The sequence below is a fragment of the Charadrius vociferus genome, unplaced genomic scaffold, assembly GCF_000708025.1.
Source record: "Charadrius vociferus isolate BGI_N301 unplaced genomic scaffold, ASM70802v2 scaffold140, whole genome shotgun sequence".
NCBI classification, from domain to species: Eukaryota; Metazoa; Chordata; class Aves; order Charadriiformes; family Charadriidae; genus Charadrius; species Charadrius vociferus.
Window position 1 is genome coordinate 400,443 of NW_009646406.1, and position 15,465 is coordinate 415,907.

The 15,465-nt window shown below is 45.2% G+C and overlaps 1 protein-coding gene across 1 annotated transcript in view; it reads right to left on the reverse strand.

Moving 5' to 3' along the window:
* Positions 1-9,699: 9,699 nt before the first annotated feature.
* Positions 9,700-15,465, reverse strand: part of ITPK1 (inositol-tetrakisphosphate 1-kinase) — a 74,386-nt gene continuing 68,620 nt past the window's right edge. The window contains exon 9 of the mRNA XM_009895488.1: positions 9,700-10,456. Within this exon, the coding sequence (XP_009893790.1) occupies positions 10,134-10,456 (323 nt within the window). The 3' untranslated portion in view covers positions 9,700-10,133. The remainder of the gene's footprint in view (positions 10,457-15,465) is intronic.

Here is a 15,465-nt window from a genome sequence, read left to right on the forward strand (position 1 = left end):
GGGCACCAGCCCTCCCCGCGCCGGCGAAAGCCTCCCTCCCCACCGTTGTTTTTCGTTTCCCGATTTAAAAGCAATTAAGCCGGAGCAGAAGCGTCGTGCCTAGGAAACCGCCCTCGCTAGCGCCCAGGCCTGCCTTCCCTCGCCATCGTGTTGTGCCCGTCACCGCTTCTCCACCTCACGCTCCCCCGTCCCCACGGTTGCCCACCCGACCAGCTGGGTGCCGGTGGGCACGAAGCGCAACCTACACATGTGTTTTTCTGTCCGGGCGGGTGGGTTTTTTCCCTCTTTTTTTTTTTTTTAAAAAAAAAAAGACAAGACAGCTTTCTAGAAAGTTCTCCTTCCACTGGTAGTTCCACTGGGTAAAAAAAACCAAACCTGCAATAACTTGTTATCTTTTGATTAAAAGCTGAGAACTCTGACTGTAATATATTCTATATAAAAAATTTATCTAATGAAAAATAAAACTGCAGTGTGTTCCTTCCTTTGTTCTGGCAGCTTCAGTGTGGGTCGTCAGTGCGCTGCGGGGCTCGTAGGCTCCTGGCGGAGGGGAGGGGGCACGGAGGCCTTCCCCCTGCACAGACACACTGCGATGGTGTGTCCCTCCTTCCCCAGGCGCCAGCGCTGCCACCCACCGAGGCCCAGCATTGGGGACACCTCCATACAGCCCAGCCCCAGCACTGGCTGTCCCGGGTCCATCAGTGAGACCTGGGTCATATCTGTAGCTCATCAATGAACACGGGGTTACAGAATCACAGAATCACAGAATGGTCAAGGTTGGAAGGGACCTCTGGAGATCATCTAGTCCAACCCCCCTGCCAGAGCAGGGTCACCTACAAACCAGGGTTGACCAGAAAGAAAACAGTTTTGAGGTTTAAACACTGGGGCAAGAGTTGGACAACGCACAAGTGGGTTAAAAAAAGTAACGAATAGGCTAGTCAGGAGGAAAAGCACTGGTCTGTGTTCCCCCAGAGGTGAAGGCTGGTCCTGAGGGGATGCGCCTCCGGTGCGTTGGCTCGTAGGAGCCGTGGTGGCCAGCCGGCAGAACCTCCCCCATCCTTTGGGCTTCAGGCCACACACTGGCTGGAGGACCGGGTGGTGCCTGGGCTGGGGAAGCTTGCCCCCAAGGTCTCTGAACACCAATCACAAGATTTTTAGACTTTCTACATGTATAGGCAGGAGAGGAAAAAAGCATCCCACTGCCGGGGCTGTATCCCACCCGCCTGTTCAAAGCTCAGATGTCTCCCATCACCTGCACCCACAGAAGAGCTGAAGTGCTCAGGGAACAGCTGCCAGGCCTTGAACTCAACATATTCCTTTATTCTGCTAAAAACATCAGCGCCATTAGCCTGTAGAGTAAATTGCCCTGGAGGTGGGCGTGCGGGGTCCCCGCGGCGCAGGAGGCACTGGGTGTCCAGAGCTGTCCTCCACCCACCAGGTGAGCTTCCCCAGGGAGAGCTGCTGAGGGGGCAGAGCCCCTTGTCCCCAGCCCCGGCAGCCGCACAAGGGCAGGAGGTGGTGGCAAGGCCGAGGCATGGCCCGACAGCGGCCCCGGTGCAGGGCACAAGCCGGGACAAGGCACAGGGGGTCAGCCTGACTGGAGAAAGGGCACTGGAGTGAGGAGGGAGTCTCCCGACCCCATGCTGGGGAGACAGCACTCATTAACCTCAGGGAAATGCACATAGGAACAGAAGTGAAAACGAAGCTGTTGAGGGAAACAGCACTAAAATGTCAGTTATTAGGAAGTTAATCCAGCTGTAAAAGTCACATTTTACATACTGATCTTCATTTAAATTGTAATTTTAATATCATACTTAGTTTCTCCTTTTTTTGTGGCACAGTCTCTGCCGGTAGCATCACCCACACAACCCCTTGCAAACTCAGGTCTACACGTCACAAGAAATTCACAGAAACCCTCAGCTACTCACCCCATCCGTACCAAAAAAAAACCAACCACAAACCCAAACCAAAAAAGACCCCAAGAAACCAAAGAACCCACCACAGAAACACAACCACCTCCAAAGGAGTTAGACAAGTTTCCCCACAAAGGATGGCGGCAGCAGACAGAGACAGAACTTGTCTATAGCTGCTGCAAAATCAACAAGAGGAAAAATAACATTGCTGGAGCTACTATAAATACTGTCTTAATTGGATATTCAAGTAACCACAAACATTTGGGACACAAGGACTTTCTCTAAAGTCCTTTGAGATTGGTGCAAGTGGTGTCCCTCAGGGGTCTGTATTGAGACCAGGACCGTTCAATATCTTCATCAATGACATAGACAGCGGGATCAAGTGTACCCTCAGCAGATTTGCAGATGACACCACGCTAAGTGGTGCGGTTGACACACCTGAGGGACAGGATGCCATCCAGAGGGACCTGGACAGGCTCGAGAAGTGGGTCCAAGTGAACCTCGTGAGGTTCAACAAGGCCAAGGGCAGGGTCTTGCTCCTGGGTCAGGGCAACCCCCGGTATCAGTACAGGCTGTGGGGGATGAAGGGATGGAGAGCTGCCCTGCTGAAGACTTGGGGGTACTGGTGGGTGAAAAGCTGGACATGAGCCAGCAATGTGCGCTCACAGCCCAGAAAGCCAACCGCATCCTGGGCTGCATCCAAAGCAGCGTGGCCAGCAGGTCAAGGGAGGGGATTCTGCCCCTATAGTCTGCTCTGGTGAGACCCCACCTGGAATACTGCGTCCAGCTCTGGAGCCCCCAGCATAAGAAGAACATGGACCTCTTGGAGCAAGTCCGGGGAGGGCCACGAAGATGATGGGAGGGCTGGAGCACCTCTGCTGTGAGGACAGGCTGAGAGAGTCGGGGTTGTTCAGCCTGGAGAAGAGAAAGCTCTGGGGAGACCTTATTGTGGCCTTTCAACACTCACAGGGGGCCTACAGGAAAAGCTGGGGACAAAATTTTAGCAGAGCCTGTTGCAATAGGACAAAGGTTAATGGTTTTAAACTAAATGAGGGAAGATTTAGACTAAATATAATTTAGACTAAATATAAGGACACAGGTGCAGGTTGCCCAGAGAGGTGGTAGATGCCCCATCCCTGGAAACGTGCCAGCTCAGGTTGAACAGGACTGTGAGCAACCTGATCTAGTTGAAGATGTCCCTGCCCATGGCAGGGGGGGGTGACTAGATGACCTTTAAAAGTCCCTTCCAACCCAAACCATTCCAATTCTCTGATTCAAAGGGAAAGATGGAGTCCACAGCCCAGTGCTGGGACTGGGAGGATGGCTCTCCAGCTGGTACATGCTGGCCCTCCGACCACCCGTCCCGTCTGCTCTACAGCGTGTCTCAGCTCACCACCACAGGGCTCAGACTTGGGGCAGGCACCACGTGCTGATCCCCAGGCAAGTGTTTACGTGAGCGCCCTTGCTGAGCGGGCTCGCTGCTTAGCAAAATTTAATGCTGGGTGAGATATCTCTCTTTCCCACACTAACCAAAATAGGGCTCTGATCAAAAATCCTGCTAGGAAGAATTCCTTATCCAGGATGATGCAGGAAGAATCAGCCCAAAAGCCTACGCTAGGAATAAATGCTTAAGTACAGCAGTAACCCAAATCCCAGGGATGCTCGGCTGTGTTATATAGTAAGATAAAAATAGCTGACTCCCCACTAATGTTAGAAGAGAAATCAAATCAAATCTTGCTGGTACAAGGAGGCCAAAAGCAACTGCAAACCACCGCACCGCGGAAGGATGTGAAAACCAAATTCTCATGAAAATGGGCTTCCCCCAGTGAGCTGCTCACCTCGCCGCCCTATCCGCTCATAAAGAGAAAGCAAAGTAGAATTTGATATAAGGCATTTATTTTCATTACGTGTTGGAAAGGGACAATTCTGTCTTAAAACAATTACAGAGATAATGCCACAATACGTACTGCATATTGCTTTACTGTTGAAACCAAAACATTGTCCAAAACAGGTGCTTGGCAAATGAAAACAAAATGAATATATTACCATTGAAATCAATGCTGTTCGATGAAAGCACCATCCTCACTGTCAGATCTGATCAGTCATGCAATTGAAGACGCCAAAGAGCAAGTATTTTTGGTTTTTACAGTAAGCCATGAACTTTCAAGGGTTTATATCATTCTATACAAATTTAAGTACAAAATGGGCATTATGTTTCAGAAATCAGTGAACCGGGCTGAAGTGAACCACAAGACACACTTGTTAACACTGTACAGCTGGATCTGAACATAGATTATCGATGAACTAGTGAAACTTAGCACATACACAAAATGGTCCCCAAGATTCAGCCATGCTTAGGTGGGGAGCGACGCTGGAGAGTGAAGGACAATATCCAACACTACTCACACCCAGAGGGACAGTTTTCTCAGAATTGTTGGGATCCCAAGGAATTGTTGTTACTCCATTTCAAGAACGACTGCGTTTTAGTATGTGGTTCTCACAAGGGTATACACAAGCTGTATTGAATACTGAATCAGAAATAAATAATAAAAGATACATCTAATACATCTTTTATTTTTAATATTTCTTTTTTTTACAGCACTGACTTTACAAGAGGATAAACAACTCATTTTCAGGGGCTGCTAACATCTGAAACAAAGAAGTCACTATTTTATACTCAACATATACTCAACCTTTTAATAACTTCATATATGTATATATGACTTTTCACACAAAAAAAATGTTAAAATAATTTATATCTAAAAACTACCGTGTAAAGAATGAAGGAGGAAATAAAATGTGGGTTTCCTTAAAAAGGATGGAAGAGGAAGACCTGATTTTCAGGAACCCCATTCACTGTTTCAGCTACTTCTGGAGTTTCAAGAGATTTCCAGGCCATCGACAAAAACTGCCCAACACATCTGGAGCTCTCCGCAAACTCATGGCACGCTGGGGAAGGTCACCTGCTAATGAGCTTTTGCGGCCCACGGGCATCTGCCAGCGTCAGCCCCAGTGGATTCAGGGTGAGAAAGGTGGAGAGAAAGAGAAAACATCTCCCCAGATCACTAATAAAAAAGGTGGAGTGAAATCCTGGCCCACGGGCAGCACGGTGGCCACTGGTTGGGATTTTACTCCCAAGCCCTACCTCTCCACACCCTCCTTCTGCATCACACATACAGGACATTTTCTTACAGTGGATTTTTTCCTTCCACAGGAAAACTGCCCCAGCAGCAGGGGTGGACCAGACCCTGACAGCCACCTGCACGCACCCAGCGAGAGCCATTCCCTCTGCTTGCTACAGATGCTGTTGTGCTTGTGTTGCTGAGGAATCACTCTAACTAATCTCCATTTATACCTGGATCCTCTCAGACTTCAACAATCTTAAATAATTTCTGCGGCCATGTAAACATGACAGAATCCAAGGAGGATCTGAAACCCATCTGATCAAAAGCTCAAATGTCGATGGCCTGGATCCACACTGAGGGAATGGGGAAAGGAAAGGTAGTGAAGATGTGGAAAGTACTTTTCTGGAGGTTACATTCCTCTGAAATAGATATTAAAGCAATAGTACAAATAAAATCAGCAATGTGATCTGCAACAGTGTGTCCGTTTATCTATGAAAAGCGAGAGGAGATTATATTAAAGGAAATATTTTAATCTACACAAAGCATTTTCACATACTCCTAATTACAAAACACACAGTTGCAACACCATAAAGTAATTGTATACTGAATACAGAAATCAATACATCTCTTACTAAAAAGGAGAGAGGCAAAGAAAATTAGTAATGCAAGTGAACTCCTGCAAGTGTGCACATGGAGAGACTGCTACAGCAAACTCAAAATAGACTCTATTCACTACAAAACCAAAATCCAAGATTTTCAACCCAGCTGTGGAAGGCAAGGCTGCAAGCTAGTGTGAAAAAGCCTGACGCACTTGTCACTGCTGCCACGCAAAAACTTGGGGAAACCAGTGTTAGTCTAAGAAGTGATACGCCTGGATTTTTTTTTTTTTATTGGATGGAAACAACAGAAGCTTTTTTCCTTTGTTTCTCTCCTTTTTGCCAGCCAATTCAAACACCCTTGGCCCCATTTATTCTGTTGCCTTTGGACTGTATCCTGCCTCTGTTAGCTATCCACTACTCCACCTGGTTGTTCCCTGGCTGGATACAGCCCGCGGTTAATCTGGAGGACATGAGGTTTTATCTTGAGCAACCCTCGTTACCTCATGAAGCTTCACGGTTGGGTTCTTAATTTGCACTCATCTATAATAAAAACAAGTTAAACTGGTGGTTTTCCATCTGAGCAACCTGCTGTGGACTTCCTCTGCACAACCATTCCCAGGGTGAGGATGGAGATCTTTAAACAGCTTTATCATTCCGACAGTCTGAATAGTATTAATATAAATAGTGCATCCTTTCTAACAACCTGCCCGCTCGATTGGCTCCTACAGCACGAAGGCTGACTAGCCAGGCATGTGGCTAACCAAAGGCAGCACAGCATCGGCCCAGTGGTAGTTTGGCGTTACACAAACCGTGGGCGCCAGCACCCAGGCTCCTACTTAGGCTGCGTTTCTGCAGTTGGTTTTCACGTACCGATCAGGATGTTCTGGTACAGCCCTGCCAAACCCAAGCATAACGCGGCACAGTCAGCTGGGGGGGAGGAGGATGGCAATGGCGTTATGTCGCAGGAGGTAATAATACCGCTCAAGTTCTCTTCAACAGGGAAAAATCTTCGCCTACCAAAGCTGATCACATAACTACAGTGGAAGCCAAAGCCCCATCTCCTCCACCACGCTGATAGAAAACCTGGAGAAATTCCAGTTAAGCTAATGGTGTTCTTGTGGATTTCTAACAGTGAAGCAGAACAGAAATAGACCCCTAAGAAGCTGACTGGTGACCATGTAATTTTAACATAATTGCTCCCATCAACACAGCAATAATAGCTATGCCTCTGAAAACACGGCAGAACCTTTTCTAACCCACGATAACAGAATTCAAACAGACATTATGGAAAATCTCCCTCAGATTGTCCGCAATTTTAAGAGCAAGGGCATCCTGGTATGGTCTAATATTACTAGACTCCTCTACTTTTACCAAAAAAAAGACAAGACTACAGAATATTAACTAACTTACTGTGAAGCTTATCTTAAATCAAAATTATCCCAAACTTATCAAACGAGGCAGCAATTCAGAAAAGCACTTTAGCACAGGCTTAATAACATACGCGTGCTCGAATGTTTTGCAATAATGTAACTGTACATCTGGATATTCCGTAATTTACAATTTTTGGCTTTTAAAAGTTGGTCTCCCAATTTGCCCCTGTGATTTAGCAACATTTTAGTATATGAGCCACAACAATAATTTCTGCAAGGAAATATAGTAGTACAGCAATTGCATGGTAATTTATGTGAAAACTCTATTGTAATGCCACATCACAACAGGTACCTGCATATCTGCACCTGGGAAATTAAAGTGATACCGATACATTTGATAAATAAAAAATAAATTACAGACTATGGGAAAAATGTCACACCAATGACCTAAACTTGTTTTCTAGTTACTGCCAAGGTCTGGAGTAGTATTTAAATATAGTATTTCTGCAAGCCTTCAGAGAATTACAAAATAAACTTCTAACAATCATTTGTAAACAAGTTTAAAACGCACAATTATATTTCAGTAGTTTATTTTGGAGAAATAAAGCAGTGCAAAATAGGCCAACCAAAATTCAGAAGGCAGCCAGGAAAATAAAATTCTTATTTGATGTTCTAACTAGGAAACAGCATACAGACATTTCCATTGGATCCAACACTCAGATTCATGTAAACATACTTCGTTTGAAAGGTCTTGAGTTACTAACCCAGTTTTAACATCATTGCTTCTTCCCCACCACCCAATATAAAAACCAAAAACCAAAAACAAAAAAAACCCCAAAACCCCAAGCCATTGTAATAAAGGGAGCAAAAGGCAAGTCTACAAACACTCCACCAGCTGGTTACAAGAAAGTACCATACAAAAATATGCACTGGCAAGTTCCTTCCTGAGGGTATCTTTTGTTACACATGTAACATAAAAACACTTTTTATTTTAAACAAACAAAAACAAACCTCAAACTGTAGGTGTCAAATTTATTTCAGTCATGGCTTTACGAAAGGTTTGGTCTATCATCAGTACTTTTCCCAGCCCTTACCTATGTACATCTGCCTCACTCACACCACGACCACCCGAGACCTGCGAGCTGCAGACAGCGTGGGATCCAGCAGCCTCCGAGCACACGCGGGCTGTGAAGCACACCCAGCTCACAACTCATCTGCGATAGTCTAGAAGTTGGCTGCATTTACGTGCTCCCTGGAATCTGACGTACGCCACACTCATAAGGTCCTTCCAGTCCCTACAGAAATACCTTTAAGGTTAGCAACCTCTCTAGAAGTGGAATAATCTCTTCTTAAAACATCCTCAAAATCCGATCACGGCTACGGGAAATTCCCAAGTATGGCATTTTGGGAACAAACCCAATCTCTCCTAAAGAAAAACTATTGTTTAGATAAAAAGAACTGCTACACAACACTCTTCAAAACTTTCTTCCCTCCAGGACTGGTACCATCAGGTAGGGTGATGCCATCTCTTACACAGTTTACTCCTCTCTCCACAGTCTACCTGGGCTTTAAGCTCTAGATCCTTTCCTTTTGAGTAGATACCTAACACACGATACTGAAACAAACTGGTATTAAATGCTGCGGTGATGGATGCTTTACAAATACCGGCTATAGAAAGACAGCAATTCCCGTATCTGCAAGCTAGGAGCTTAAGGAAGGAAATTTTCTTAACACAACCCCTCTTAAATGTATTTCAGGGTTTATATGGGGAAGGGAAGGCCACTCTGTCTACCAAAATAGTGTCTCCGTTCTCAGCGCTGACAGACTTGGATATTTCCAGTTTAGTGTTCAGAATTGGCAAAAGTTTCAGGAATTCTCAACAGCAGAAGATGCTGCCGTACTACAAGATGCAGTAGAGGGGGAACACTGTAGGTTTACTGCGTATCTCAACAGATACAATTTGGATATGCTGTAGTTTACAAATAGTATAAAGCGCTATTGTAAATGACCACATGGCCTCATCTGGCAGCTTGCAACAAAATAATATGGTCTCTAAGCTAAAGCTGTCGTGGACCTCACACAAAGGTACACAATTCTGCTTATATTGAATTTGCAAAAGAAAACCACAAAGCAGAGCAGCATGGATCTGTGGAAGGCAGCAACTGTGTTACCCCTTAGCATCCGCACATCAGGTGCTGCAAGGAAAACGCGCAGCTCTGTTTGCCAGCCTTTGCAGAGCTGTCCCAGAGTCCTCACATGAAGGGAGAATTAAATTCTCTGCTAAGAGGTGAGCTGCTTCCATCAACTCTTCTAGGATTTCACCACTAGCAGACGACTGAAAGGATGGTATTTAACCTACTAAATCACTCAACCTAACTATCGGCACCCTGTCTGCATCAAACGTGTCGCTGTTGACAAGCATGGTTAGAAGCTGCTTTTGACTGAAGCAATGAGGTCTGGGGGAAGAACTGCAAAGCCGGAACCCGGGTGGTCACCTCGGTTCTGCACCCTGAACATCCGGTCTGCTCTGTCCCACTCACAGCGCCACGGCTTCCCAGCAAGCTACCTGTCAACATCTTGACTGGTCAATGTTCCCAGGGATTTGGTTTAGTGATACTGAAAGTTGTCTTAGCTTTCTTTTGCAATGGCCTACCTGGAAAAAGGGAACAGGGAATATTTTAGGCAAAAAATCTCTAGCACTGTTACATTCAGACACTGCATTTCAACATTATTATTTTCCTGATACCATGAGGTCCGATTTTAAAATGCTGGTCACCAGTGATTACAAAGAACAAGAGAAATGAAAAAGCAACCCTCCCACAATGAAAGGACTAGTGTTAAAACCCACGTGCGTGTAAACTCACTACAGATTTGCAACTGGAATCTGATGAAATGGATCTGAATCGCTCTCTCGCCCTTCACTTTTCAGTCCGTTTCACCAGCAAATCAGGTTAAATCAAATGGAAGGTTTTTTTGTTTAATTTTGCTTTTTTGTGTTGTGTTTTGCATTGGGTTTTTGTTTTTTTTTTTTTTCCTCATTTTTCGCAATTGTATTGTTACAGCCTGATCTGGGTCTGGGACCACAAATTGTATTCCTGTGGCTTTTTCTCAGTCCATGGCATTGGGAAGTTATTGAGAAGAAGCTTTTGTTGCCAACGTAGCGACGCAGTGCTGCTGGAAGCTGGGGGACACTGCCGAGTTGCAGCCTAGTCTCTGGTGTTGAAGTTTTACTGAGCTGTTGGTCTCGCTTTCCACAATCCAGGAGGAGTCTTTTCCCATGACGCTGAGACAGCCTGTGCTAGCGCAGCATATCCGCTCGTCCATGATCCCGCTGGTCTGCTCTGCCAGGAGCTTGCTGCGGTTTAGCTGGGTCACCTCAGGTGCCTGACCCTGCAGGACAGCAGCTATGTGGTTCAGAAGATCTGTGAAAAATTCGGAAACACCCTCGTAACCTGAAAAGAGGAAAAAGGAAGGAGAGCAAAAAAGGCAATTAAGTAATTTTCATAAGATTTCCGAAAGGCTTCTTCTACCAGTTTATTTCTTGGGCTGTCTTTGCCCTCCAAGCGATAATAAAAAGGCTTCTTTTCCATGACATCATTTTGAGTGACTGCACGAGCAGAGTAGCGTAAAGAGGGACAGAGACCATTGCTACAGAAACACTTTTGTTCAACAAGAAAAACTGTCACCTTTCCGATTTTCTGGGTTTTTTTCCTCCCAAGTATGTATGTGTACACATAATTTTAGGTATATTCTATCATTTGCTGCCAAGTCCAGGTTTTTCCTTAAGTTACAAGCTCTATGGTATAACACCGATCTTTTCCATCCTGTTTCCATGTTTACTACGGAAAGTAGCTCTAATGCAGTTTCCTTGAGGGTCTGAACCAACAATTTGCGCAGCAACACCCTCAATTAGGGAAACCTCAGAGGCCAGCGGGGCTGGCTTTCTACCCTACAGAAAAGGCACCTTCCAACTGTGTAAGAAGCAGTGCGATGCTCGTCTAATCTAACCTAGCTTGGCACTTAAAACGCGTTCCCTGCTACGAGCAATGTCTGAAAAAAACCTCGAGGGACAGTAAGCATACATCAATGATACAGTATTTGGTAGAAACATCAGTCTTCTATTTCAGTACTGAAACCACCTTTCTGCGTGTTCTGTTAATCAGTTGCAGACAATTTACAATGCAGCGTTTAACAACAAGCTTCCTGGTTAAAACAGTTGCTCAAATACCAGGAGACACGACGGTTTTGGGGACACAAAGGGTGGCAGTAGGTTTACAGAGCTTCTGGCTCTATTTTAAAGACTCAGGTACAGGTATGGTTTTCTCATTGCATTTATTTTAAAATTGAACCAGACACGCAACATACTGGTACAATGTATTGAAATGGATCTTCACTGCTACTGCATTACCTAAAACTGTTATCAATTTGATTTAGTATTTAGAGGTGAAATATGACATTCAGTGTATTTAATGGGCTAGGCTGATTGTTTTAAAATGTCTATAAAGTATTCTGAAGGTGACCTGGTATTAATACAGGAGATTGAAGCAATAAATAAAAGTTTAAAAGTCCCACGTGAACAACAGACATTCACACAGCAGCACATGAGCAGAACCAGAGACCACAAAGTAAATGCACATTTTAAAACACTTTTAGAGAAGTGATCACAGGGCTGTAGAGTCCCTTAGATCCATAAATAATTCAATTTTAATCTCCATTCTCCTCTAAAGACCAACTTCCTTCGGCAATAAAAACCCAACTTCCTGAAAAACATACGGTAAGAGGATAATTTCACCTTCAGATAAATGTGGTGATCGGTGCATTTATAACCCATACGTTAACCAAATAACTCTTATTTACGATTCTACATCTACATTTGGATTTTACTGCACTCTGTCACAATTCTCCTAGGTACTTAACAGGTCACACAAAACAGGTGAGACACCAGCTCCCAGTTTTCTGTTCTCAAAGGGCCCTTAAACAAATTCACCAAACAAATCGGCTATTTCAAAACATCAAGTTTCCCAGTGACCCACACGATAATCCATCGCTCTGCAGGGGGCAACTGGGACTCTCACAGCTGGTCATGGGAGCCAGAACAAGATCCCCACCTCTTTGACAGAGGTGCTTGTTACACTTTCTTGCTTATGTAAAAGCCACGGGATTAGCCTTCAAATCTACTCAGAGTGCTTCAAACACCCCGGGAATAAGCTATCGCCATAGTAACAGCTTTAATATTCAGAGAGGAGATCCATAGTACCCTAGAGTGTTTCGTGTCTGCTCACTGAAAACAAACCACCCTTGTTTGAGGGCACCTGGCAAACTCACAAAGAAGTTGCTTTAAATATTTAACGGGAATAAGACGGCCAGTTTTTCAGACCTGAAATCAGCAGATGTTACAACGTAAGGAAGCTGTACGCATCAGGCAGGCTTCTTCTGCGCAAGCTCTCAGCACACTGCGTGGAAGGGCCCAAATAATTCTGCCTGGTCACTCAGAAGAAACTTCAGACACGTGTGAAAAAGAAATACAAGGAAGGGAGGAAGAGAACCAGCGTATCTTAACTCTTGAGCCACGGGATGCCCGGGGAAGGCTGCAACCTCTGTAGATATTGCCTCATTCTGTTCACTGGCTGCTGCTGCAGACCTCTCAAAAAAGGCAATTGTGGGACATCACCGTGCTGTGATGACAAGGAAATTAAGAAGAGCAGATTAAATGACACCTTTAGAAACTACTGGCAATGAATTTGGGATTCATGTCACACAAGGAATCAGTGGGAGGATACAAGTTTTGCATGCTTCAAAGCACAAGCTGTGTGAATCGTGCTCCAGCGGGTACTTTCCTAGCACTGCCCACTGAAACCATTCTGGAAACACCTGTCTGCAAGAGGCCTGGGTTTTGCTATGTTGAAAACAGTCTCCAAAGTCCTCTGGCTGAGCATAGATAGGAAAGAAGTACACCCAGCACTGCATCGGAAAACACGTACCTGCTCTCCTGAGCTTTGCAGAGTCAAGAAATGCCTATGAGCATTTTTAAGGTTGCATTAGAGACGCTACGAGCCTGATTTTTAGGAGACCCTCCCTGATATGGCACACTCTCTGCTCTACTGCATTTTCCCTCAGGCAGAGAGAAATGGTTGGCCCGCGTCCTGCATTTGCGGCGGCATATTCACAACAACAAAGCGCACATCGAGATCCGATGCTTCCAGCTGCCACGTCTCTGCACACCCAACCAGCAGTTCACCTGTACGGGCTGCAGAACGTGCGCACAAGCTGCTGCTCGGACGGGGTGAGCTCAGCCATGGCCAGGGGACAGCAGCCTCTGCGGAGCCTTTTCTCTCAGTTACCCTGAGGTCAGACAAACATAAACCCCACACGCTACGTGACTGCGCCTACAGTTAAATATCTCAGCTGGTAACCACAGCTAAATATAGTCCTGGTGGTTTCCCATAGAAAAGGAGGCACAATAGGCCTTTTAGACATTTATCTTTAAAATCTTTTTGAAGAGTTGCTGGTGCTAATGGAGCAGATAACAGACAAAGTCCTCCTATAGGTACATCTGCTCTCAATTCTCACGGTAAACTAATCTCAGGATGACAACCATGGAGTGGCAGGTTCAGATGAGCTTCAAGCCTGGTAAACACAAAAGACGGCAAAAGCCAAACCTCTGGGCCATTGGCAAGGCTTTGGTCAGGCCTGGCCCCAAGCCATAGCTTGAGCTCCATGAAAGAGGCTGTGAATACTCCTTAAAGGTCACCTCTTCCCCTCCCTTCCCCAAAGTAGTGGTGCAGAAATAATGTAGCAGGTTCCCAGAGTGTCTAACTTGGCTCCAGTTTGGCTCTACCACAACCCTTGCATGACAGGATGACTTGAGGAAGAGAAGGAAGGAGAAGCCCCTTCCTGGGACCTCGCTGAGACAGGAACAGTGAGATCCCACTGCTGATACAGTCCATCTGCTGCTATCCTCTAGACTATCTCCAACTGGTCTTCAACCTATCCCATGGCGATAAAGCTAGTAGCTACCTTCACTACCAACATGTTCACCACCAAAAAAATCCTGTGTGAGATACAATGTAGACCTGAGCACAAGAAGCTTCCCCACGCTCTCAAGTCTCTTGCAAGGACTGAAACACTCTATTAATTCAATGTCTCTTCAAAGACCAATTACTGTGCAGACTGAAACACAGGACTTGGGCTGAATATCAAAACCTACTGTCTTAGGGTAGAAGTACAGCAGAGCATGATGCTGGATGCAGTTCTGCAAACTTTTGCCACAACAAGAAGACGTTTCTCCTCTTTAAATAGTTAAGTTTGCCACTAGTTGTTCCCCAAACTGGACTTTTCAGCATTTCAAGAAAAAGGGAATTTCAGTTTGTGCAAAGTATCAAATCCAAAACAATGCTTGAAAAAACAAAAACACCAAAACACCAAACCAAAACACAGGAGGCAGGATTGCAAAAGAATGTCCTGTATCACTGACTTCAAGACCCACTGTTTGAAATATAATCCCATTCATGAAGTTGATTTGGCTCCATGTGACACCCAGTGTAGGTTGTTTCACCGCTCTTGGCAGAAGACTGTTTTCATGGGTCTGCAGATTTCATCAACACCATATGGCAGAACCGAGCTGCAAAGTGACCTGAGAAGAGCAGGGCTGGAGTTTTAAAAGGAATCCAGTCACTGTGGAGATAGACAGGCAGGGCAGTACAGGGCAGCAGTGGGATTGAGGACCTGGATTGAAAGATTAAGACGGCTGGGGGCTCTGGGCAAGATCTCTAGATGTGAAAATATTGCAGCCATACTGAAAACTCAAAGTCTTCAACAACAGATTAAACAAACTCTAACAGCCTGTGCATGTCTCTGGAAATAAACATCACTATTAAGGCAATGAGAGGAGATTCTCAAAGCGAAAAACCCCATGCAAAACAGCATGAAATTAGATGATGTGTTCTTTTCCTGTGTTAGGCTACTGAGTTTAGTACAAATGACAGACCATTATCGCCTCCCACTATCATAGAATCAGGTTGGAAGGGACCTTAAAGGTTATCTAGTTCCACCCCCTGCCACGGGCAGGAACACCTCCCACCAGACCAGGTTGCTCCAAGCCCCGTCCAACCTGGCCTTGAACACCTCCAGGGATGGGGCCTTCACAGCTTCTCTGGGCAACCTGGGCCACTGTCTCACCACCCTCAGAGTGAAAAATTTCTTCCTGATATCTAATCTAAATTTCCCCTCTTGTACACACTTACAACTCCTTTTAACAATTCCAGTGGTCAAGGAGCTTGTTTAGTTGTTTCCAAGATATATGTTGCACTAAAAAAGGTGGAGGACAAATTTACCCGTTTTCATATGCTCTATTCTATCATTCTACTTCAGGATCCACTTACAAGAACATGCAAGGATATTTAACCCTTTAGAGCACCTAGAATTTTAACATCATCTTCAGATTCCTCGTGTTGTTGCTGTT